Source organism: Callospermophilus lateralis, chromosome 20 (assembly GCF_048772815.1).
Source record: "Callospermophilus lateralis isolate mCalLat2 chromosome 20, mCalLat2.hap1, whole genome shotgun sequence".
NCBI lineage: Eukaryota > Metazoa > Chordata > Mammalia > Rodentia > Sciuridae > Callospermophilus > Callospermophilus lateralis.
This window is the reverse complement of record NC_135324.1, coordinates 6,200,032-6,226,216: the sequence shown is the minus strand read 5'-3', so window position 1 is coordinate 6,226,216 and position 26,185 is coordinate 6,200,032. Positions and strand designations below refer to the sequence as shown.

The 26,185-nt window shown below is 52.5% G+C and overlaps 1 protein-coding gene across 6 annotated transcripts in view; it reads right to left on the bottom strand.

Annotated features, from left to right (window-relative positions):
- Atp2b2 (ATPase plasma membrane Ca2+ transporting 2) overlaps positions 1–26,185 on the bottom strand; it is a 133,377-nt gene that overhangs the window by 9,905 nt on the left and 97,287 nt on the right. For all 6 annotated transcript variants that reach the window (XR_013089505.1, XM_076841205.1, XM_076841201.1 and 3 more), the window contains 10 exons: positions 21,137–21,378; positions 19,977–20,211; positions 13,328–13,507; positions 13,063–13,150; positions 9,492–9,598; positions 8,845–9,036; positions 6,403–6,616; positions 3,875–4,086; positions 3,655–3,762; positions 1,546–1,728 (listed from right to left, as the gene is read on the bottom strand). Coding sequence is in view for 5 of the 6 variants with exons in the window: in XM_076841205.1 (XP_076697320.1) it covers positions 1,546–1,728; positions 3,655–3,762; positions 3,875–4,086; positions 6,403–6,616; positions 8,845–9,036; positions 9,492–9,598; positions 13,063–13,150; positions 13,328–13,507; positions 19,977–20,211; positions 21,137–21,378 (1,761 nt within the window). In the remaining variant the exon portion in view is untranslated. The remainder of the gene's footprint in view (positions 1–1,545; positions 1,729–3,654; positions 3,763–3,874; positions 4,087–6,402; positions 6,617–8,844; positions 9,037–9,491; positions 9,599–13,062; positions 13,151–13,327; positions 13,508–19,976; positions 20,212–21,136; positions 21,379–26,185) is intronic.

Below are 26,185 nucleotides of genomic sequence, written 5' to 3'. Positions count from 1 at the left end.
GGAAGAGTAGCTGCTCAGCCTCCCTGGGCCAGGCCTGGAGCCAAGAGCATTGTGGTGGGGGCTCTGGGGTGGGCAGACCTTGGTCCAAATTCTGGCTTTTGTCACTTACTAGCTAGGTGACCTTGGGCAAGTCCCCTGTCTGAGTCCTGTTTCTTGTCCTTAAGAAGGGGCAAAGCCATCTACCTGGCAGGCTTATCTGCAAACGGCAAACACCAGGCCCACGTTAGTGCTCAGGAAGAGGCGGGTATGGGTATGCTCTGCTCATGCCCGCTCTAGAAACTATAGTCTTTGGTTCCTCCAGCAATCTGGAGATCTGCAAGGCAGTGACAGTCGCAGGGCTGGAGCCACCGGATGCTCTGCCCCCACAGGAAGTGGGGCCACTAGGGTCCTGGCTAGGGAAGGGGGTGCCCAGGCTGCATCAGGTAGCTCTGGGTCTGAAACCCACTCCCTGTCCCATCCGGGTCATGCCATGTCAGCAGAAGGGCCACCCCAGGGGCTGAGAGGCTTCTAGAACTGGGGAGGCAGACCCACCTGTCCTCTCAGGCCATAAAGGTCAAATGAGATGAGGTTTGGGACTGGCACTGTGCGGTGAGAAGTGGCCCAGGGGAGCCACCTGCTGCACAGGACAGAAATGAAGTTGCTAGTCCACCTCTGGAGACCGAGGTGCAGCCGTGGCTCTTTGCCAAGCTTTCCCAGAGGGTCAGGGAGGGATCCAGGATGACCTCCCCAGCTGGAGTGCCCCTGGTGGCCTCTCAGGTCAGGAGGCCTCTCTCTTGGTTTCTTGGTCCCCTTTTGACCCCGACCTCACAGAATGGTGACAGCATGCCTGTGAACAGCCTCTGACTGGGGGAGGGGGCTCTGGGTGAGCATGAGGCTTGTGCCAGTGGAGGGGAATGGTTTATATTACATGTCACATGGTGGCTCCCCACGTGTGTGCGTGGCAGGCACACGTGTGTCTGTGTACCTGGGGAGAACCACCTTTGCTCCCCAGGGCCCCCTTAACCACCTGTGGGAGTCTGGGGGAGTGTCTGGAGCCCTTGTGGGGGCAGAGGATGCGCGTGGGTCCATAAGGGTCTCACCCCGAGTCCCTGAGAAAACCTGAGGCAATCCTGGCCTGTAGCTTCCACCCAGCCTTGCCCTACCCCTCCTGGTGGCTGTCCCCAGCCACCACAGTCTCCTCACTCACCTCAGCCCTCAGAGCTGCCCTTCTACCACCCTCCCAAGGGACTTCTCCTGGAAACCCAGGGTGGGATCGACCCCTGCATCGACTCCTGGGGGGCCACGGTGTGATGGAGTCTCCTGAGGAGGCTGCTCTGTCCTGTAGCAGCATGAGTGTGTGTGTAAGGAGCGTCGTGTGCGAGTGGCTGGTGCACAGTGAGGGCTGGTCTGGGCCTGCAGTGCTCTTTGCAGGGCGCTATGAAAGCCCCCTGGGCCTGTCTGTGGCCACCCTCGGTGCCAGAGCCAGCTCTGGGAGTGGCAGGCACACACTGACCTCTGCCACCACCTGCCAGCAAGGCCTGGGCCCCACCCTGGGGCTTCCTGTACCTGTGTCTGAATCCGATTCAGGCCCCGGAACCACAGGATCTGGCCGCGGCGCAGCTCCCTCTCCGCGTGGTCGATCTCCTCCACGTCCTCGTTGAGCTCCTCCTCAGGGATCTCCTCCTTCTGCGTGAGCCTGCCTGCCTCCTTCAGGAACTTGAGCCTGCTCGTGGGGATGGTGGCGATGACCTGCAAGGGACGCCACCCAGCAGGGGTTCAGGGCAGCCTGTCCTTCCAGTTTCTCCTCCACTTCCTCTCCCTCCTCCTCTACCAGCCGATCCAGCCCCAGGACCCACTTGCTCCTTAGCCCATCTCTCCCATCCCTGGGCTCAACCTTTTACAAGTTCTTGTTAACTTGCTTTTTCACTCACTCGTCTAGACTCAGGGGCACAGTGGGACCTCTGGGCCTTTAGAAGTTGCCAGATGTGACTTGGAAGACAAGTGCTGGTTGTGTAGCCCTGGGCAGGTCATGTACCCTCTCTGAGCTTTGGTTTCCCCATCAGCGAGGAAGCAGCCAGGTGTGTAAGTTGCTGTGTAGACCTTCTCCTATGGCTGGCCCTCAGGTCTCCCGGGTTCATTTCCCCCGAGGTCACTGGGTTATGGGATCTCCAAACCGAGGGAACAAGGGCATAGGTCCAGGTGGCCTGGGGCTAGCCAATCTTGGACTGGGAAGGCAATACGGGAAGGGATGTGGCTTCTTCTCCATCTGAAGGCTTCCCAAACGGCTTGTCCATGGACCCGAGGCCCAAGAGTTAGGCTGATGTAGCAGAAGCTAGAGATCCCTTAAATCCATGAGGATAGACACTCAGCCTAAGGGTTCCCTGGGAGTTTAGGGACAACACTGTCCACTGATATTGATCTTAGTCCTTCAGTATCTGCTCCCCCAGATGCTGAGAGCTCAGAGTATGGGCTTCAGTTTGATAGAGATGGCCTGGTGCCAAGAGGTGCCCAGAGAAGGGGGTTCCTAGATCCAATTGAGTCTATCAATTTTCCAAAGAAGCTCCAAATTTTAAAGACGAAACTCCTGGGTATGGTAGTCACTTCAAAATGAAACCTGTAATCCCAGCCACTTGGGAGGTTGAGGCAGGAGGGTCACAAGTTCAAGGTCAGCCTGGGAAATTTAGACCCTGTCTCAAAATTAAAAGGTGCTGGGAATGTAGTTCAGTGATGGAGACCCACTGGAGTTCCACCTCCAGTTCCAGTACTGCTGATAACTTTCTTCTGTAGCTTCTAGTTAATTTTTGTCACTGTGGCTTCTTACTCTAGCTTGGGGACAGCCATGAAGGAGAAAATGATGTCTCAGGCCCATGGGGTCCCCACTGCCTGGGTGTCTGAGCACTTTGGAAATCAAGCTCCTTGGGCCCAGGATGAGCTCTGGACACCTACCCAGCACCTAGGTCAGGAGCAAGCTGTCAGAGTTGTGATGGCGTGCGCGCGCGTGTGTGCGTGTGCATGTGGGTACACTCAATGCTCAGTGTGCGTGGAACTCGGCAAACACAGGGGAGGGAACTGGCTGAAGAATGTCTTGGGATCAGGGCTAGAGGGGCCACCAGAGAGTATTCCCAAAGCCGGGGAAGATCTCCTGTGACCCCAGGCACAGTACTGCGTCACACTGCAAACACGGCAGGATTTGTACCTCTGAGTCAGGACACCACTGACTAATGCCCCCTTTCAACACACTGGCTTCAGGCCCTGAGCCTTGGCAGGCCACAGTGTCTAGCTAGCACTTAATAACATTGTGCTCATGACATTAAATTTTTTGTTAGCTTCTATTTATAGCAAGTGACTGATTTTCTAGTTATGTTAGTAATATAATATTGCCTTTTGAAGTAAATTTGTTAAAAAAAATCCCAAATTGATTAAAAAATATTAATAACAGGAGCAATGGTAAATAAAAAGGCAAAATTCAGAGTGGTGGCATATAGATGTCTAGCATTTGGGACCTGGACAGGCCCTCTCTGCTCAGATGCCTAGGGATGGTGAGGGCCTTGCCTGGGGTGGCAGTGAGTCTGTGGCAGAGCCAGGACCCATTCCTGGGGGGCTCCTGGATTCCCTGTCCAGTGCTCTTCCCCTTCCCCTGCAGAGAGGCACCTCCTGCAACCCCCAGGAACCCACCTGGCCCCAGACGAGCTCTCCTAACCCGATGAATATGCACCACATCCACTGGTCCAGCTGCAGCGGCGAGCAGCTGAAGGGCTTCCCTCCAAACTGCACGATCACTATCTGGAGGTCAAAGGGAGCAGAGACACAGGGGGACAGGCCCTCAGCGGCCAGCACAGAGGGCTGGGGTGCTCACTGCCCAGCCCAGCCCAGGTGAGAGCAGGGGCCTGGCTACCTGGATGGCGAAGGTGCCCAGCACGATGGTGCAGAAGATGGGGTTCCTGAAGATGCCATCGAAGACGTTGCGCTCGCCATGGATCTTGCGGGCGTTGATCTCATTGAAGAGCTGCATCATGACGAAGGTGTTGAAGATGATGGTGTAGTGCTCTGAGGGTGGTGAGTGCAGGGGGGCGTTCCGCCCACTGTCGATCTGGAACATCTTCTCGCCTGCCAAGCCGAGAGGGCAGGGGCTGGGCTGGGAGCAGCAGAGGAGGGAGGCACGGCTGGAAGCAAGGGGCAGGGTACAGCCCGCACTGCTGCCTGGTCAGTGAGGGAAGGGTCAGCAAAGTCCTTTCTCTAAGGGGCAGGGGGCAAAGACCTTGGGGAGCTGTCTTCCGCCTTTCCTGTGGAAATCCGAGAAAGGTGGAATGCCAGTTGCATACTAGGTGACATTGCTTATAAGAAGTGACCCTGGACTGGGAGGACAAGAAAACCTGTTGGAAGCTGCTATGGTTTGCCAGTGTCCCCCAAAGGCTCAAGTGATAAAGGCTTGGTCCCCAGCCCACAGTGCTATTGGGGAACCTTTAAGAGGAGGAGCCTAATGGGGGGGGTCTTATGGTCCCTGGGATATGCTATCAAAGGGGATTCTGAGACCCCAGCCTCTTCCTCTTCCTCTCTTAAACTTCCCCTCCATGTTGGGCAGTTTCCTCCAGCATGTACCCCCTCACCACAGGCCTAAGAGCAGCAGACTGACCATAGACTGAAACCTCCAAAACTGTAAGCCAAAATAAACATTTCCTCTTTTTAAGTTGATTATTTCAGGTGTTTTGTTACAGCAAAAGAAAGCTGATAACACAGAGGCCATGGATTTGAGCTTCCCTGACAGTTCTGCTGCTTGGCACTGAGCATGCCCTTGCTGAGACCTCTGGAAGCTCATGGGGCTGTTATAAGAGATCCCCATTCCTATGTGAGTGTGGGGCTTCTAGGCTGGGATGGTCTTGGAACCACCCTTTTGGGCTTCATCCTTTCACACCTGAGCTGTTGCTTGGGGTGGTCCCCAGATTGCTGCATGGATGCCTATTGGTGGCATGTCTGATGCATCCTGTATCCTTTTGTAAAACCTCATGAACTGGTGCCAGGAAGGTCATGGAGTTTTCTGGGTTGAAGGTGTCCAGCCATACCCAAGAACGGCAGGGAATGAAGTCGGGGTTGGGTGGTGGTGTGGGCAGCAGGCAGTAGGAGCCTCAGTTCTCCTCCCTTTCTCCCACCACTTTCTCCTAGTGTCTCAAGGTTTTCTTTTATGTGGCTTCCTCTACAGCTTTTCAGGATAATTTTTACAACAGTAAACTCTGTCCTGACGACACATCACTTTTCAGATTTACAGAAGGTGACTGCCCTTTTTGGACTGGGTCCCTTTCCGTGCCACCATGCATACTCTGGGCATTGAGAGCACATGTTCTTTAGCATTGAAAACCCACCTCCAGGCTGGGGATGCTGCACTGGCCTGTGTCTGTGTGACCAGCCCCTTCCTCTTCCTGGGTTGGGGACCATGACCAGGGATAGGCTTTGCCAGGATCATCTTGGAGGCTCCACAGAAACCAGGCCATTCTTAACCCCAGCCAAACCTGATTCTCTTTCTAGTTCCTCCTCAGACCAGCTGTGTGTCCTTAGGTAAGCACCTCACCTCTGTGAGCCTTGGTGCCTTGGAGTAATGGGGGGGGGGTCAAGGTACTATAATTTGGATCTGGAGTGTCCACCAGAGGCCCATGTGTTAAGACTTCGTCCCCAGGGAGGTGCTACAGGGAGGTGGTGGAATCTTAGAGAGATGGAGCCTTGTGTGAACCCAGGCCTGTGACAGGGACAGGCATGTCTTCAAAGGGGGACATGGGCCCTGGTCTCTTCTGCTCTCTCTGCCCCCTGGCTCCCAGGGTGATCAGTTTTGCTCTACCCCATGCTCCTGCCGTGAAGTGCTGCCTTGCCATTAGCCCAAACACCTGACCGTGGACAGAAGCCTTCAAAACTGTGAACCAAAATAAACTTTTCTAAGTTTTCTTGGGTATTTTATTATAGTGACAGACAGCTTCCTAACACAGGAGCAAGGGCACCTGCCTCATGGCGTGGCTGGAGGCCTACATGAGGCAACTTTGGTGGAAGTGTTGTGCAGGCAGCTGGCAGTTACACAGACGACTCCATGAGGACGCCTTCCCTGGTGCAAGAGAAGGTGCTGGAAGAGGTCAGGGAAGGGGTCCCAGCTCTGATGAGCTGACATGAAGTGCACTCATCAGCCCTGCACCCACCTTGGGTGATGTGCACTCAGACCCGGGAGCTGCTATCCATGGAAAAAACCCTAGATTTGGGGTCAGCTAGGCCTGTGACAGGGACAGACTCTGCTCGAAGCTCCCTCTGTGACCTTGAGCAACTTACTTTACCTCCCTAAGCTTGAGCAAAATAGGAAGGTGGCTGTGAATCCAGATGCCAGGTCTGGGCCAAAGTGTCCCTGGAAGGTGGTGACAGGGCCACTGAGGATGTGGGCAGGGGGCTCACCAACGAAGAGCAGGGTGAAGATGAGGGTAAGCTGGTAGACTGCGTGGCCCAGGATGTTCTTCATCATGGTCCGGGAGATGAGGGGCTTGTTGCGTCCGTATGGCTTCCTCAGAAGCAGAGTCTCAGTGGGCGGCTCTGTGGCCAGAGCCAGGGAGGCGAACGTGTCCATGATGAGGTTCACCCAGAGCATCTGCACAGCCTTCAGAGGGGAGTCCTGAGGAAGTGGCCCAAGGAGAGCTCTGTCACAGGAGCCAGCCCCTCCTCTGCCATAGAGTGCTGGTAGGATGTGACGGAGGTCACATGAGGCTGGCCTGTCCTGTGGGTTCCTGAGCAGGTGCACAGCAGGTTCTAGAAGCCTCCTCTGGAGGACTATGCAGAGCTGCCCACCTCAGCCCTGTACCCCGCCACCCCAGGAGAAGGCAGAGTCCCCCAGGCCCAACAGCCACCAGCTTCTGGTAATCTTACCCGCCACCTCCCTCCCCTCTGCTCCTGGCCATGCCACAGCACAGCCCCTGCCACTCCCCTTTCCTCTGCACCTCCTGCTGCCTCTTTCCCCTCAACTGTCTGTGGCTCAAGTCTCTCCTTTCCATGACCCTTGTCCCCAATTTCTCCTTGCCTCTTATTATCCTACATTATTCTAAAAAACCTCTCTTTGTGTTTCTATGACTTTAAAAATAATACACTTTCATGCTGGGAAATTTTGGCACATGAGGAATAGCAGAGGAGGCTAAAAGTCTCTGGGGATCTCAGAGGTCACCACTGCCCCCATTCTGGTGTGTGCCCTTCCAGACCTCTCGCTGAGACAGGAGGGCACCACGTGTCGGGCACAATCACAGCGCAGGGTCTCCACTGCCTGAAGGAACTGAAGCTGCTGGACGCCCTCCCTCCTCCTGCCCCGCAGGCCTTGACCACAGCTTGGCCCCCCTGTGTCCTCAAATGCCTTTCTCCGTCAGGGCCACTTCTGTATCAGATTGAGGGATCCCTCCTCCAGCCTCACCGCAGTGCCAGGCCACTCCTGACCCCACTCTCCTGGTCCTCCCTTTCAGAGGGCTCCTCCTCCCTCCTTTTAAAACTGGGCTCCTGTGGCCCCTTCCCGGACCCTGCTCTCCTCTGCGTACCTGTCTCCCTAGCTTCAGGGACCCACCTCCTCCCACCTGGCCTCTCTCCAGCCCAGACTCTCTGTGACTTTAGCCTTGCCCATCTGGGGGCTATGGAACACAGCCTTCAGGAAGCCACCCACCCTGACCCCTCTGCCTGCGCCCGTGCGCTCGCTCACCTCCTAGGCAATTGTCACAGCCCCTCCTGACCAGCTCCCCGGCCTCTGCCCGGGCTCAGCCATCCCTCTTGGGCTTCCTCCTGCCCCCCAGCTTTCTCCGATTGAGTGCACCTCAGGGACTGGTCCACCTATTCCCCCTGGTCCCTGTTCAACTGGTAGTTTTCTTGGAACCTCAGTTTCCCCACCTGGTACCAGTTGGATCCAAGAAGCCCGAGTTTCTGTTGCCTTGGCAGTGTCCCCAAGCTGCCACTAGAGGGAGCTTCTCATCCACAGGAGAGGAGGGAGGACTCTTCCCAGCAGAAGGGAACCCAACCCTCCCTATCTCTGCCCTTCACCCCACAGGGCTCTGACTCTCAGACTGGGGCAGGCAGTGGCCACCAGGAGTGTCCCCATGACTCGGGATGCAACAGAGGGGAGCAAAGTGCAGCACTCTGGGATTCTGGGGATCCTGAGTACAGGGGCTTGAATACTGAGGTGGCTGCTGGAAGGGGTCAGGCCTCAGGGACCTCCCAGGGCTGAGGCAGCCTATCCTCTTCCCCAGGCCAGGCTGGTCAGCTCCTGGAAGAGGCGGGCTGGTAGCAGTACCAGGAGGCTTCAGGAGCAGTGGTAGGTGCCTCTCCTACTCTGAGCTTCAGTTTCTGCCTCTGAATAATGGGAATCATTTCAATTCCTGCCTCAAAGTGAGGACGCGGTGAGGCTGAAGACCTCCAGGTCTTGTTTTCTGCAGGCCCCACCTAGTCCAGAGGACAGGGCTGCATGAGACCCAGAAGAAGTGATCTGGATAAACAGATTCCCGCTGCCTGTACTGTCCCCATCACTGCAGAACCAAGGCCCCCAGGGGCCCCGCTGACCCTCAGCTGGTCCCGTGATCTACATTGGGCCTGCACTGGCCCTGTCTCCCCCTAGCCCTGGACCAAGAGTCTGGCCAGTGCCTGGCCCAGGACCATGGGCGTGTAAGGCTGACGTCTTCCACTTACTGGGCCACCTGAGCCATGCCACCTCTCGAGGCCTCATTTCCTCCACTGCACCGGGGCTGGCACCTGCACAGGGAACTGTGATGCGGTTCCTGGCAGGCGCTCCAATCACAGGTGCCCCAAGTCCAGGCATTCTGACACAGCTCAGGAAGCTCTCAGCTGGGGGTCTCTGCCCGCTCCCCAAGGACCCACCTGTGTGATGCATGCGCCTGTGAAGGCCACGATTACAGCCACCACGTTGACAGTCAGCTGGAACTGCAAGAACTTGGAGATGCTGTCATAGACGTTGCGTCCCCACATCACCGCCTTGACGATGCTGCTGAAGTTGTCGTCTGTCAGGATGATGTCTGAGGCCTCCTTGGCTACATCCGTGCCTGCGATGCCCTGTGGGGACAGGGACAGGAGCCTGGAGGGGTGGCCGGGGGAGGTGAGTGGCTCTATACTGCTGTCCCCACCCCTGGCACATCCTCAGCCCACCACAGCCCACTCCTGTTCCATCCCAATGGGCCCAGCACAGCCAGACCACACACAGGGACACACACAGACCCCCACCTGGGCCCTGCCCTGGACCCTCTCCTCCCTCACCCTCCTGCTCCCCAACCTGCAAGTGCCCCTCCTTGCAAAGCTCTCCCTGAGCAGAAGGACTCCTCCCTTCCAGGAAGACCTCTGGGGCCAGGTGGAGGCTGGAGAGCATTGAACACACACAGGGCCAAAGGGTCAGCTGAGTGTCAACTGGGGGTCCCCCAAGCCACTTCAAGGCTATATAGTCCAGGCGTTCCCCAAGCTTGCCTATATACTCCTGCCAGATTCCACCCCAGACCCCTGAGAGCCGCTCCTACCATGGCGAAGCCCACGTCAGCCTTCTTGAGTGCAGGCCCATCGTTGGTCCCATCCCCGGTCACGGCCACCACCTGCCGTTGCTCAGTGTGTGTGCTGTCGATGATGCCTGTGGAGAGCAGGAGTATGCTCAGGGCCTGGGCCAGCCCTGAGCGTTGGCCATGGCCATGGCCCCCTCTCTGGCCCCTGCTTAGCTAGCCCCTTCTGACGTGGCTCTTCCCAGGGCATTCTGGGCACTTGGTTAGCCCAGGGCTGGCTGGAGGTCCTGTGTGGCCTGGGTCCTGCCCACTTTCCAGCACTGTCTTTGTTTCTTACAGAACTTGGCCACACTGGCAGCCACCCTAACCAGAAAAACTGTCCCCTTGGCCCCTCTGCTTATACTCAGGGGCCCCTCCGCTGCTCCAGGGATATTCAAGGTTTCTCTGGGGTCCCGCCATCTGCCCTACCAGCATCTTCCCCTTACTACTCTGACCTTGGCCTCTCTCCAGACACTCATCCTCAATAAAAAATCCAACAAAAATGAGAACGAACAGAAGACATGTGGCCCCAGTCACCAGCCGGGTCAGTGGAAGAGGGTAGGTGAAAGGTGTCATCATCAGGGCCCTTTGGAGTGTGTGGGACTTGTTAGTCATGAGCTACCAGGCAGAGATGGCCATGGGCAGGACAGATATTTGGGTGTTGACCTTGACTCTTATTCCACACAACAGACGCATCACCAAGGCCTTAGATTTCTGGCTCCAAAATGTCACTGAAATCCTTTGCGTTCTGTCCTGATCTCTACAACTGGCATTTCCACTGTCCCCTCACTGACTTGGGGCACCTTGGAACTTGCTGCAAGACCTTGTTTGAACCTGTCCCTTGCCCCTGGGAAAAGCCTTTCACTTCTTTCCGGGGCCCCATGATGACATGCAAGAACCTCTGAATCCCGTGACCAGGCCTCTCCACTCTGGTCTCTTCTCTTGCCCCTGGCCATGTCCACCTCTTTGCCACATGCCTGGCTCCCGCTGACCTTTGTTCCTATAAAGGGTTCCCTGGGTTGGATATACTCCTGTCACCCACCTATAGCTTCAGCTTGGATGCCACCATCCACAGGAAGTCTTCGTAGTGCCCTGAGGACCCCTGTCACCCCAAAGCATCCCGTAGCTGCTGCCTCCCCTACCCTCTGAGCTCCCTAACTTGGGGTACTGCCCCTCTAAATTGCTCCCCTCAAGACCTAGCTTCCATGCCTGGTGCCCCAAGAATCGTCCTGAGCTGCTGCTACCCAGTAGCCAGCCCCAAGGCCCTCTGCCCTGGGCTTGGTCTCTCCAAGCTGGTCTACTCTCATGCCCATGTGAGGCCTCTGTCCTCCCTGGTTCCCTCAGCCTGCAGGGGGCTGGCTCCTCTGCGGCTGGACGAGGGGGGATTCTTTTCTCTGTGGCTCCCTGGGCTGGTAACGGGCTTTTCCTGTTCCCAACAGAGCAGAGATCTGGGACAAAACCCTCCTGGGGCTGTCTCTTCTCACTCTAGGCCCAGTGTGGCTCTGCCTGCGTGGCCACCAGGGGCTTCCCTGTGGCCACATCTGTGTCCTGACCCTCCAGGCCACATCTGTCCTCCTCTCCCACAAGCTTCCGTCCTGGCTTTCCTGTCACCCATCACTCCTGCTCCTCTGGTCACTTGTCCTTGGGTTCTGCTGGCAATTTTGGCCACTGCCACCACTCAGGTGGGCACTCCCGGGTTCAGCAGCTCCCCAGCTCTTCCCTCTTGTACCCCCAGCCAGACCTGTGTCTCAGGCCCCGCACTCTCCCGCCCTGAGGGCCAGCCACCTCTGGAAAGCTTTGCTTGACTGACAGAGGCCCCAGTGTGGCCAGTCCTACACTGAAAGCATCAGTTTTCCTCAGATCTGTCTTGTCTCCTGTGACTCCTGGTGCCCAGCTGCCCACCCGAAAGGCACTGGGCCTGCAGTGGGTCCTCAAACAGGCAGACAGCAGAGGTCCTGGGCCCCTGCCCCTTAACCCCCTTACAATGTCCAAACACCCCGCTCAGACTTCCACCTGGAAGGGTTTCTCAGACCTGCTGACGGCTGGCCGCCCTGCCTGCCACCATCTGGTCCTTGTGGCACGCTAGGCAATCCTGGTGGTCCCTCTTGCTTGCAGGTCACTCTCCCAAAGCAGGCTGGGCTTTATGAAAGGGTGGTCTTTTCCACCTGGCCCTCCCACATCCTGACCTTGGGGTAACAGTGCAGGTCACTGCCACCTAAGTGGCGAATGCTGTGGTCTGCAGGATGTGATGCCACCCTCCTCCTCCAGTCTCCTCCTCAGCTTTCCCTCTTCCAGGACTGCAATCCAGGCAACTGAATTTATGTCCATTCCTTGATTGTGCTGGGGAAACCTTTATCTCTGGACAGTTCCAGTGTGGTTCCCTGCCCTGTCTGAAAACCAGACCCTTCCTCCTGGAAACACCCCCTCACCCCTTGCCTTCCATGGCCTGTGACCTGACACCCTATCCAGCCAGAGTCAGAGGGCAGCAGCGGGCCCCAGAACAGCCTTCTCTGCCACCCATGCAGCCTTTCACCCTCTGCAGGGACAATGCCTATTTAGTGTCCACTGCCTGGGACCTGTACCACGAATCCCAGAGGGAAGGACCACATCCACCTAGACCAGGGCCTGGATATCATAGGTCCTCAATAAATGGTCATTGAAAGAATGAATAAATGAGTTGATGAGCAAATGAGTGAATTAATAAGAAATGAGCATGGGTTGGAGAACTTTTGCTTCAGTATCTGTGCTTCAGGGGTTCCGTTTCTGTCCCCAGGCTAGATCTGCCTCCATTAATGTCCCTGGGTGACACGTTTGAGACAAGAATCCTAGACACCTACGGATGATCTCAGGCAAAAGCCTGGATCCCATAGTCAATTTACAGATAGGTAAACTGAGTCCCAGAGTGGAGAGACTTGTCCACGGCCACAGAGCAGGTCAGCAGCAGAGCCGGGACATGAACCAGAAACACCTAGAACCTGGCCCCCAGAGCTTAGCATGTGTTGTGCTCTCTCTGGGGGGAAATGGGGAGAGAGAAAGACGGTGGCATTGAGCCTCACCACTCAGATTGATGTGCCCAGGACAGCCTGTCCCTGAGTCTCGATGCCAAGCACACCAAGGCTCTCGAACTCATGAGCTCTGGGGCCAGACTGAGAGCAAGTGAAGAGGGTTGACTTTCAGATAACGAGCATGTCAACCACAGAGAGCAAGATCTGCATAAAGTCACTCAAACTCGACATTTAAAATGCCCCACTGGCCAAATAAAACATATCTGTGGTCCCCATATGGTAACTGAGCCATGAGTTCGAGACCCTAGATGGACCCGATCCTAACGCTTCTTGGAGGAATTGGAGGCCCAGAAAAGAAGGCTCACAACCTCCTTTGGGCCCTCAGCAGGCATCCCGGGGCTGAAAAGCATCCTTTTCATAAGGACATCACCAGGTGTGTAGATGCCCAGAGAGGGTCCCTTTCCCCCGTCCAGTTGTATGGAAACACCACGTGCCAGGAAAGGAGCATTGGTCTCTGGCCTCAGAATTTCCCAAGACCTCCCATGTCTCACCTTTGACTAGGGTGTGCTTGTCTGTCGGGGAGGAGCGAGCCAGCACCCGCAGTTTTGGCCAGATCTTGTCAATTCGCTCCTGCTCAATCTGCAGAGGGTTGAGGGAGAGGGTCAGCAGGATCAGGGAGAGAAACTGAGGATCGAGGAAGAGCCCAGAGTACACTGGCTGGTTTCTGCACAATCATGCATCACAGCGCCAGTGCCTCCCAGCTCCCTGCCCCGTCAAATCTAGTCCCTCTGAGGACATTTACCCTGGGTCACGTACCTCCCCCTTCTCATTGCGGATCCTCCGGTTGAACTCTTTGCCCTCCAGACACAGGAAGTCTTCCCCAGGATGGATGATACCACACTTGATGGCGATGGCCCGGGCCGTATTGATATTGTCACCAGTGACCATCCGGACAGTGATACCTGCCCGTTGGCACTTGCGGATGGCTTCTGGGACCTAGACAGGAGGGTAGGATCCATGGGGGAGGGCATCACCCCTGGCAGGCCCTCGCTGCCTTCATGGGTCCCAGAGTGAGCCCTTCTCATAGGCAGCTCCACTTAAAGGGGAGTAAAAACTCCATGAGATACTGATGGCACAGATAGAATACAGGCCATGGCTTCTCTTCCTGTGTCCATGGCAGACATTGTTAATCAATCGCAGTATCCTGGATTGAACCTGATGTGGGTTCAGAATTCTTCTCAGCCAGAATCCCAGGCACCCAGCATCTAGTGACCATGATAGTCTCTCCTGAGACCAAACCACTGGATCTCCTGAACTGCATAAATGCTTTGGAAAGACCCTAATGAACACCTTCTCAGATCAGGCCTAGGCCAGAGTGCAGAGCACCTAGTACACTTGAACTTGACCAGCTTCATCTACAAGCTCCATGATAAGTCTGTTTGTGTATTTTCAGGTTTTTTTTTTTTTTTGAGGGGGAGATGTTTGCATTTGGAGGCATTTTATTTACAGAATGTGACATTGGATTAGAATAAATCCGAATAACTATGCTGTCACTTAAAATAGGACATTTTGCTGAGAGTAAGGATTGCATCCTGCCTTCTATAATGACAGACTGATGTCTGGGCCAATTGGGTCAGATCAGACCCAGCCCAGCCAATCAGAAGGCGTCACCCGCTAGGCCCCAGAAGCTTCCCCAAGCAGAGCTCTGGATTTACCCAGCAACCAGGATGTGGAAATTAGCCTGGAGCTGTGGCAGCCCTTTATACAGAACACAGATCAACTGAATGAGTGATTCTTACCCATAGGCAATAACAAATAATAAAATAATAAGACTATATTTGCTGCAGAATGTCTTTGAGGGGAAGAGAACACATCAAGGGCAGAAAATCCAGTTGTCCAGAAATACTAAAGCACTAAAGCACATTGGAATTCTGGACCCAAGAGCTGAGTCGTGCACACCCTAGTGACTTGAGGCCTCACTCCCATGCCTCCTCTGCCAAGCCACTGCTGAGCTTGGAAATGCATTTTTACCAAAAGAGACACCAAAGTCCTAAGCCCCCAGAGCTTACTTGAAGAAAGGGTCTTTATGAAGGTAATTACACTAAGATGAGGTTCTCAGGAAAAGTCCTCATCCAGTATAACCGGGTCCTTAGGCAGAGAGGAAATTTGGATGCAAAAACATGCACAAAAGGAGATGTCAGGGGAGGGATAAGGCATGTCAAAGAACAACAGAGAGGGTCAGCAAACCTCTAGAAACTAGGAGAGTGGTCTAGAGCAGGCCCTGCCCACTCCTGGATCTTGGACTTCAGCTTCCACAACCGAAAGACAAACTTCCACTGTTTGAGCTGCTCAGTTTGTGGTTTACCTGCTGCTCCACAGAGTTCAGCCCTGATAAACCCACCGTTAAGATGAAAATACCAAAAGTCAAATATGCACCAAATAGACCTAACCTACCGAACAGCCAAGATGAACAGCAATCACCGAGGGGTTGTTCCCCATCGTGATCCTGGGCTGACAGGCAGCCGCGGCTCACTGCCCTGCCCAGCATCAAGAGGATTTTCTGCCCCATTTTGCTAGTCTGGAAAAAGATCCAGATTTGAAATTCCAAGTACAGTTTCCATGGAATGCGTATTGCTTCCACACCTTTGTGAAGACAAAAAAATTCAAAATCTAATTATCGTTAGGTTGGGGGCTATCTGCACTTGGCAGCCCTGGAAAACTGATGAATAAAACACTTAGCATCTACTATAGTTTAGATCTTGAATGTCAAAGGCCTGTGTGTTCAAGGCTTGGTCCCTAGACTTTAGTGCTATCGGGAGGTGGTGGAACCTCTAAGGGGTGGGAGGTCTTAGGTCACTAGGGTTGTGCCCTGGAAGGGGACTATGGAATCTAGGTCTCTTCTTCTTTCTCTTTTGCCTTTCAAGCTGTGATGTGAACTGCTTTGCTCTGCCATGTATCCCCACCATAATGTGTTGCCTCAACATGGGCCAAAAAATAATGGGGCCCAAACAACCATGGGCTGAAACCTCCAAAACTGTGAACTCAAACAAACCTTTCTTCTTTACAAGTTGATTCATCTCAAGCATTTTGTCATAGTAACAGAAATCTGACTAATACAGAATCCTTTCCCATCTCCCTGGCTCTGCCCATTCTGTTCCTTCTGCCCTCCCTCAACCTCTGTGTGTCGTATCTTACCCATCTTACATGTAAAATGCTTTCAGCTCATGAAGCCATTCTGAATTCTTCCAATCCAGTGGGATATTTCCTTAAACTATTCTCAGTAGTTTCTTCTATCACTCAGACATTTGTTCATTCAATGAACTGTTATTGAACATCCTGTTCAAGGCACTAAAGATGCAGAGATGATTAAGACTGAAACCCCAGAGGCATTGATCTGGTTGAAATATGCTTTCCACATAAATAAGATTGCTGTTAATTTTTTTTTTTTTAAAAAGGCTTCTTTTGCTAAAATTATCCTAGATATTTCTCACTGAGGAAAAACAGCCAGGAAATGGGCGCTTCCTGTTTTCATTAAATAAAGGCTTTTAAACATCTGTTGTTTCTGGTGACAGCCGTTGTCTGTGACTCTAAGGGCTCCAAACACCCCCGGATAACCCGGCAAGTCCCAGACCGCCATTCTCCTGATGGCTTCCATCAGCCTCAGCAACGTCTCAGGGTGGGAGTTTTGGCAAATATGTTTTTATCTGATTCTTGCCTTTGATGGTCTCTAGGGAGGAAGGCAATGTGGAGATTCACCCCACTGACATCTGGGGAAACCAAGGGGGGCATAAATTATCTTCCTGCTATTGCAAAATGAATCCTAGCATGTCTAAGGACCCTAGAGGTGGCCCAGGTGGAGGCCATCCTCCTTTCTGGGCCTCGGCAGGCTGGAGGCATTATGCAAGGTATTTGCCCAGGAGACTCAAGGCAGGGTGACCAGGAAGGCTGTAGGAGAACACAGCCCAGCAGAGTTTGCAGAAATGCACCCACCATAGGCATGGATGCTCCCAGAGGGTCACTCACAAAACCGATGACAGTGCTGCTGTGGAGGTGGGAATTGGGGACTAGACTGGCGGTAGGGTTATTTCACACTTCCGTACTTTTTGAATTTGGTTCCATGCACACAGATCACCTATCCTAAAAAGGAAATCAGTAAGACAACTGTATCCACTGGGCTCCTTGGGGCCTGCACCCATCCCACGCCCCCCAGGGGGAGACGTAAATCAGCAGGTCTGAGCTTTTATGCTTTCAAGTAGCGTCCCCAGCAGCCCTGCCATGTCCCTGAGTCGCGAACATCAGACCGTCCAAGTGTCTTGTTTTTCAGATGAGGAAACCGAGGCTAAAGGGGATGCACCTGAGGCCGCCTAGAAGGAATGGCAGGGGCAGAATCAGAGCCCACATCCTCTGACTCTGCCAGGCCACTGCTGTTAAATTCAGATTCCGTCTTGAGGGCAAGCCTGGGGGGCGGGAGAGGGCCAGGATGGATTCCCTGGTGGAAGGAAGGATGACCAGATGTTGGGTTGGTTTTCCGGTCTCTTGGCTCTAAGTCTGCAAAGGCAGAACCAGGAAGGGAGCCAAGCAGATGAGAAGACAGAGGCACAGAGAGGGCTAGTGGCTTGTTGGTGGCAAAGTTGGGGCTGGCATCCAGTTCCTTTCCAAGTCTGTGTCTGAAGCCACTTACTCTGGATGATCCTGCCATCAACAGCAAATGCCGGGGACCTAGCTTTGCTCCTCTCAGGTCCTGGGTGTGAGAAGTCTTTCCTCAACCTCCTGACACAGAATGACTTGCCCTTTCTGTTTTGTGGCATCTAGGCAAAGGCCCTGGGGCAGAAAGGCAGAAACCTGGCCTAATTGGGACTCGCTCAGCCTCTTACAGGGAGTCTTTGGGGACATCCCCATCCCTCTGTGGGCCTCAGTGTTTCCATATGCAAAATGGGGTGTGCAGGAAGCTGTTTGGGTGAGATGAGGGTTCAAACCTCTAGCCACGCCTCTTGAGACAGTGGATGTTGATTGATCAGCATTAACAAAAAGAAGGAAGGACAGAAAATTCTGCACTACCTGGCATTACTTTGTGAAATTCTTGGGTTGGTTAAGCGTGTGTGCTGACTTGAGTCATGACATAAAATACATTTCTTCTTATTGTGGGTCAGGGCCAAAAAAATGTTTGCACCGGATTCTCTTTCCCAGCCCACCTCAGAGGTGTTTCCGAGGCGTGGTGATGAGCCAGGAGCTCACGGAGGGGTGGAGGAGGCTCTAGAAAGCAAGGACAAGGGAGTCCCCAGGGCGTGGTTAGGCCAGCCTCCTACCGCAGGGGGGAGCCACTGCTGCCGGTTCTGAGAAATTTCCAGTAAGGAGGTAACGCATAGCCGTGAGGCCTGAGCCCATTAACGGTTGGTAATGAGCAGGCGTCCCCTGGGGGAGCTGATAAATGGCCTGTGTACCCGGGAGGGCTGCGGTCTACAGAAAAACACACGCGGGCTCTGGGGCCAAGCGCCAAGCTCCAGGGTGCTGACTGTCTTTGCTGTTTTAGGATCGGGGTAGGATGAGGGGGTCACAGTGAGACCCACTTGTGTGTGTGTGTCAGAGTGGGGGGGTGGAGAGAGAGAGAGAGAGAGAGAGAGAGAGAGAGAGAGAGAGAGAGAGACTTGAGCACCAGACACGGTGTTAGAAGACTGGGATTCAAGTCCATTCATTCTGATTCATTCTACAAATCTTTATCGAGCACCTCCTGAAGGCTCAGCTGTGTGTTAGGGGACACAATGTGTCACTGGATCCAGAGTAATGAATCTGTGGGGAAGGCGGGAAGAAAGGGGACCTTCATTTTGGGGCCATCTACCTCATGCCAGACACTCTGCTTTTGTTCATTCAGACCCTTCACAATATCCCAGGGTGTGTGTGTGTGTGTGTGTATGTGTGTACATGGGGGAGGATATTATTATCCGAAGTCTACAGATTAAGAATCAGAGAGCTTATGTAACTGGCCCAATGCCACACAGCCAGCAATTCTGGCACTCAGGATCCTGGTCCATCCCATGCTAGAGTTCATTCACTCTTTGATTCCTCTCCCTGATGCCTGAGTGGAACGTAGAATCTTACGGCATCAGGCCCAAGAACTTGGGAGGACAAAAATTCTACCCTGTTTCCCTTTAAAGAGGGGAAACTGAGGCTCTGATAGAACAGGGACTGGCCAGAACATGGTTTCAGGGCAGGAGGGGACACTGAGGCTGTCCCTGCCGGCACACTCCACACTGGGCAGTCCATCCTCCTCCCTTCCTCCCGCCACGCTCCAGCTCAGGATCCTTGTCCTTCTCCCTGCAGGATGCAGATTCAGCTAAAGGAGACTGAAGACCTACTGTGTGCTGAGGACCTGTTAGGGGCTCTCCCACAATCACCTCCTCCATCCATGTGAGGAAGGTGCTGTCACCCCCGCCCACCTGCTGGAGAGTGTGACCTGCCATCGAGAAACTGATATGACTCCATTTTTGAGAGACCAGCTTCTACCTCAGAGCAAAGCCTGTCCAAGGAAGGGGGCATGGCCCTGGTCCTTGGAAAAACCCACACAGCACTCCTAGGCACATACCCACCCTGCTGAGTTGTTTGTCTGCAAATAACAGGAGAGATCTGTGGCCAGGTGTCCCTGACTCAGTTAGGCTAGATGAGGACCCATAGCAACCCCCTAGCAACCACCAATCAGCATGAGACAGGGAAATACCTGGGATGCCAGATGACCCCCCAGCAGTTTATGGTGGTTGATAACATGTTGGGAAACCATGTTGTTCAGCATGTACTCCCCTCATGGCTTAAACCAATCAGTTCAATGAATCCCCCTCTTGTACTAACCAATCACCCCTACCCAACTTGTTCCCGCCAGTGAATGTGATAATCAATGTTAAGAATTGTTGTTTGACTTTCCCGCAGTGTGGAATGATTAGCTGTGTGATGTTGTGACGCATAGAGTATCCCCCCAAAACCTATAAAATCTCACTGAACAAAGGACCGGGGCTCACTCCCTGGGACCGCTGTGTTGGGAACAGTTGTGAGTCCAGGCTGGAGCTTGCAATAAAGACTCTTGTGTGACTGCATCGGATTTGGCTCCTGGAGGTCCCACGAATTACATGACACCATAACTTGTGCAAGCTCTGTTCCTCCGAATGTCAGAGGTGTTACCAGGCAAGCTGGCCAGGGGATGGTGATTGCTAAACTGCACCTGGACAGAGGGAAGTGTAAGTACTGATGGGGACACTGCACTTGGTGTTCTCCTGAGAGCAACGGCCCTTGTCATTGGGTGTGTCCTTTGCCCAGGCCTGGAACCTGGGCCGAGGGGCTTGTTACCAGAGCTCCTGGTTCCTGTGAGGAAAAAGGCTTCTAAGGCAGGGAACTCCCCACACCTGTCCCTGGAGGGGGAGAGGGAAGAGCACCTGGCGGCGGGGAGGACAGGCCCCGCAGCAGAGCACCAGGGCCTTACCTCAGGCCGAACGGGGTCCTCGATGCCCACCACACAGATGCAGGTGAGGTCATTGAGGATGTCATTCTCGTTGTCCCAGTCGGGCTCGGGGCTGCTGGGGAAGTCACGGTAGGCCACACAGATGGTGCGGAGCCCGTCGCAGGCCATGGGCTCGATCACCTTCTTCACCATCTCGTCCCTGTCTCGGGGCCGGAAGACCCGGGGCTCACCTGTCCCATTGAGGATTTTGCAGCATCTGGGGGAGGGTGAAAGGCAGGTGAATAAGGCCCAGCCAAGGGCCTAAGGGGTGTTCCCCTGCCCATTGGGGATGTCCAACTGGCCACAGAGTTCAGGCAAGGCCCACCCGGTCCATCTCCCATAATGCCTCAGGACTAGGTGCACCCACAAGGGTCCAGGTCTGAGGTAGGGTAAAATCAGGTGACCTTAAAATATCTGCCCAGGGCCATTCAGCAAGAGCAATCCTGCTTTGGTCAGTTATATGTGTTATCCCCAAGGCTTCATTTGGGGAAAAAAAGTGGTTTCCAAAGGCCATCAAACCTCGGCTAGTAGCTTTTGGCCCCACTTGTATAGTAGGATCAGCTGGGGGAGCATTTAATAAATACCCACGTGTGCACCCTGCCCTCGGGTCTCCTATTCAAGTTATCTGGGGTAAGTCCAATGATCAATGGTTTTTAAAAAATCTGCCTGGGGTGATTTGCATGGCGCTGCTGGAGCTGAGAACCATCAGGCAAGATCAATTCCCTTCAATGTACGAGCCAGGAAACTGAGGCCCACAGAGGGCAGTGACCTGCTTAGTTCCCCAGGCTTATTTCTGGCGCACAGAGTCAGAGGAACTTGCCTGATGAAAACCAAATAACTACCACCAACCAGCCCTATGAGAAGGGAAGCAAAATCTAAGTGTGACTGTGGGCAGAACGTCCTGAGGATCCAGTCTCTCAGAAGGCAGGGAAGACTCTTATCTGTAGAAATTTTTAAGAGGATATAGTTAAAAAATCGGTGGGCAAGGGGTGAGTCTTGCTGTGTGACCTGGTGCTAGATGGACTCTCCAGTCCAGGGGCGCTGCTAGGTCCAGCATGGACGATGCTGGCACTGCAGGGCCCAGAGGCCCCCAACCCCCTCCTCCAGCTCGGCCCTCAGCCGGCGCCCTGCTGGCCACTTACTTTTTCAGCACAATCTCAGAAGCACCTTTGCTGTACATGCGGAAGCTCTCGTCGGGCATCTTGATGACGGTGCTCATGGACTTGCGCACAGAGTTGAAGGTGTACACCTTATACAGCTTCTCCTCCGGCATCTGGCTGCGCACAGGCTCATAGTCCTGCTTCAGATCCAGCACAAAGCCCAGCAGGCCGCATTCTGTTTTGTTACCCACCTGCCGAGGCAGGGCACCCTCCTTCTCTGGGGGCTGTGGAGAGAGGCAGGTGCGGCTCACACAGGGCAGGGCACGCCCCCAAGGAGCCCCTGCCCTGTCTGCCGCAGGGTGGCTCTTGGGGAAGGGGCTGAGCCCTGGGTCCACCCTTGGCACCTGGCCTGAGACGTAAACCACTGCATCCCAGGTCGAGTCCTGACTCCAGATGCAAATCACGAAGCAAGACAGCTTTTAATAATTATAAATTATTTCAAACAACTATGAATGATTTCAAGCATGAAAGAAGATAATGAGAGAAACAGTTGTGTACCTACCACTCTGCTTTGTAGAATCTTGACATTATGCATGTTTGCTTCAGAATTTTCTTTCTTTTCTTTTTTTAAATATTTAATTTTTTAGTTGTAGTTGGACACAATACCTTTATTTTATTTATTTATTTTTATGTAGTGCTGAGGATCGAACCCAGGGTCTCGCACGTGCTAGGCGCGTGCCCTACTGCTGAGCCACAACCCCAGCCCCAGAATTTTCTTTCTTAAGAAGCAAAACATGTCAAAGAAAAGTTGAATCCCCTCTGTGTATCTCTTATCATCTGTGTACTTCACCCTTGACCCAGAATAAACCTTTATGTTAAATTTGGCTTTAGTCTTTGCCATGTATGTGTTATTCTTAGATAACTGCAGATTCACATGCAGTAAGAAATAATACAGAGAGCTCCCATATATCCCCTTTGTCCAATTTCCCCCAAAGTTAACTTCTTGCTACATCAAACTACAGTGTCACAAACATCAAACTGGCCTTATTCAGATCTCATCAGCTTCACTTCCACTGTGTGTGGACGTGTGTGTGTGCATGTGTGCATTTAGTTCTTCACAATGGCATCATGCCTGAATTCCCATGATTACCACCAGTGTCAAGATATCGGACAGTTCCCCCCAAGGGGCCCCATGCTACTCCCTGGTGGCCAAAATCAACTCCTCCCTGGCCCTGGCCATCAATAATCTATCTCTACCCTTTAGTTGTCCCCCCTTATTGTGGTGCTAGGAAGTGAATTCAGGGTCCCATGCATGCTAAGCAGGTGCTACCACTGAGTTATTCCACCAGCCTGCTTCTGTCATTGGAGGCATTGATACAGGGAGTCGCACAGTAGGTTAATTTGGGAGATTCGCTTTGTCCACTCAGCATTATCCCCTTGAGATCCAGGCAAGCTGTTCCATGTGGCCATGATTTATTCTCTTCATCAGCTAAGTAGTGTCCCACCGTGTGGATGGATGGGCCATCTCTTGTGATTTCCACTCAGGTTGAGCCAAATGAAATGGCTAGTTCTGCATGTCAAAAATGGCCCAAAGGTGGCAATTTCATGAGGCCATTTAACCTAATGTCTATCCAGGTAGGACTCTTTTGCACGTTGAGCACTTCAGACCCGGGGACTGTACACATTCTTCTGGTAACTTGCTCTACTCACTCCACATCCCATTCATGAGATTCTATGTGTTCTGGTTCTAGTTTGTTCTTTTTAACCTGTTGCGTAGATTTCATTATATGAATAGGGTGCGATTGATTGACTTATCCCTTTTGGTCCCTCCCTTTTTTCTTCTCAATCGTTCTTCAGCACTTGCTATGTCTTGGCCCTGTGCCAGCAACATCTGCTGCAGAGATTCTCAGTAAAACAAGGGCTGCCTCTCTCCCCAGCACCCTCACCCTCACCTGATTTCGGCCTCTGCTATTTCGGCCTCCACTGCTATTCTGGTGGGTTCTTCTCCCTTTCCTGCTGGGCACAGTCCCACTCATGTTTTAAGGACCAACTCAAACATCTTGTATTTGAAGATTGCCTCTGGGGGTCTATCTCTTGTGTTCTATTCCTCTCTGGGTTCTCAGGGGCACTGTGGAGCCCAGCACACAGTAGGTGCTTACCAAATGCTTGAATGGCTCAAGGCAGCCCCATCTTCTGGGCAAGATGCACGTTTGCAGGTCAAGGCAAGATGCTCCACAGGGCACTAAGGGGGCACTAGCCCCTCGCCGTGGGAAGGGAAGATCTGCAGGTATGATCCACTCCCTTGGGTGCCCCCACACATGTGCACACCCACACAAAGCACTTGACATTAATAAGCAGTCACTCAGGTGGAGGTGGCTTGGGGAGCAGGAAAAGCCACCAGAGATAAAAAATCAAAACCAGAGAGCTGGGCTGGGGATGTGGCTCAAGTGGTAGCGCGCTCGCCTGGCATGCGTGCGGCCCAGGTTCGATCCTCAGCACCACATACAAACAAAGATGTTGTGTCCATCGAAAACTAAAAAATAAATATTTGAAAAAAAAAAAAAACCAGAGAGCTATTAAAGAGGGACAGATAGCAAGAAACATGCCTGTCCTCCTCCATCCCAGTAGTGACATTTCGTGGGTCTCAGATCAGCCTTGCATCCTGGTCCTCAGCTTCCTTGAGATTGCTCAAAAGAGCAGGGTGGGCAGGAAGAACAGGGATTCAAGAAGATGCTAGCTTTGTAGGGACCCTCCATCATCAGTTATGTTCTGGGCCTACTCTCCCCTTCTGCAGTTAAGGTTCAGGCCCAGGAGGCAGGTCCCAGTCACATGGAGACACAATTACTGACACACACAGTGGTCCTGAGACCCAGGAAGGAAAGAGACTTAGAACCTAAACATGTCCTCAGTTTCTCCATCTGTGAAATGGAACAGGTAGGAGCAGATGCTTTCCGAGAGAGAAATCAAAGCTTTCCTTAAAGTAGACTTTGGTGAGGGATGGTGGAGGGGGGAAGGTCCGTCAGCAGGTGATCTGGGGACCAGGGAAGGGGACAAGGCTCAGAACATCTTCCCAGGTCCCATGACCACATTAACCTACGTCTCAGCATCAAGCACCTTGCAGAGTTGCCCTCTCTACGCTCCATGAAGAGATTTCACTTGGAAGCAGAGAAATCTTTGATATGACTTCCCATTTCTGCCATTAGGAAAATAAATTCTAAGAGCTTCTTTTTTGTTTCCACAATATGTTGTTAGGCTCTAGTGTAATATATATAAAATACAATTTTATAATTAACTTTCTGGTGATTTCCAGAGTTTTATGTATGTTCCACAACCGTTTTTTTCCCCCCTCTCCACTAATGAAAGAAAACGACGACTCCAAGGACTTAAATAAAAATGCCTAATTACTTATTTGCCCAAGAGAGCTGAGCAGTCATGCCTGCAAAACACCCAACGTTTTATTACCCTCTGTGAAATATTTTAATTTTCCTCTAAAAGGATTTCAAACAATCCATGGTTGCAAATAGCAAGCGCTGCCTCCTCCGTAATTCAATTTGTTTCCATGAACTTGAGCTCTGAAATCGCCTACACGCGTTACTAAGCAGAGGGCACCCTCCCCTTTTCTCTTTCTGCTTTTTTTTTTTTATCCTGACAAGCTCAGAGGTTTCGCTCTCGCTGTAAAAATTCCAAGACCCTTATTAGCTCCAGGACTCCAACTCTGCAAAGGAGTTAAGGAGTTGGTAGTGTTCCTGTTTCAAGGGACAGGAAATAGCCCAGGAGGGAAGTGACCTGCTCTAGGCCACAGTCTCACTGAGGGCTGGGGTCCCAGGGCTGTCACTTCAAAGCTTTATCTGGTACATTTTTCCCTGCTCGGCTGTTGAGTCCTTTGGGAGTGTGAGGTGCAGCCATGGGCGTAACTTGGGACAAGTCGTGCTTCTGTTTTGGAAGGCTGGATGTTTGGGGAGTGAAACAGATAAAAATCAATGAATGATGATGAATTATAAACAACAAACTATAAATATAAGTGATCCAAATTGTAAATAATATCTGCAAAAATGAGATTATTAAAAAACCCAGAGCATGTATCACCTCATATCCATTAGGATAACTATTATTAAAAACAGCACCAACAGGGGCTGGGGATGTAGCTCAAGTGGTAGCGCGCTCGCCTAGCATGCGTGAGGCACTGGGTTCGATTCTCAGCACCACATAAAAATAAAATAAAGATATCGTGTCCACCTAAAACTGAAAAATTAAAGAAAAAAAAAAACCACCACCAACAAAAAAATCCCAGGAAATAACAAGTGTTGGCAAGAATGAGATGGAACTGGAACTCTTGTGCGTGGCTGGTAGGAATGTAAAGTGGTGCAGATGCTGTGGAAAACAGTATGGAAATTCCTTAAAAAGTTAATTTGCAAGTCCAAATCCTAGGTACACATCCAAAATAACTGAAAATAGAGACTTAAAGAGATATTTGCGTACCCGTATTCACAGTGGTAGTATTCACAATAGCTAAGAGGTAGAAGCTATGTGTGTGTCCATTAATGGACAAAAGGTAAATAAGATGTGGCCTATCCGTGCTATGGAGAGTCATTCAGTCTTACAAAGGAAGGAAATTCTGACACATGGTACCATACGGATGGACCTTGAGGACATGATACTAAGGGGAAAAAATGCCAGTTACCGAAAGACAAATACTGTATGGATCAACTTATATGAGGGACTAAGAGTTGGCTGAATTCATAGACAGAAAACAGAGTGCTCCCCAGGCACTGAGGGGAGCCAGGATTGGGAAGGAAGAGTTTAATGTGGTACAGAGTTTCAGTTTTGCAGGATGAGAATTCTCTGGATGGGCGGTGGTGATGTTTGTGCCACAATGTCAAGGTACTGAATGCTACTAAAATATGCATTTAAAAATGGTCAATTTTATGGTATGTGTATTTGACCACTATTAAGAAGGAAAAAAAATCAAAATAAATTCCATGATAATTGCTACAGTTTGAATCTGACATGTCCCCTGAGGGCCCATAGGTTAAAGGCCTGGTCCCCAGCTTGGTGCTGTTGGATCTGGTGGGGACTTTAAGAAGTGCGGCC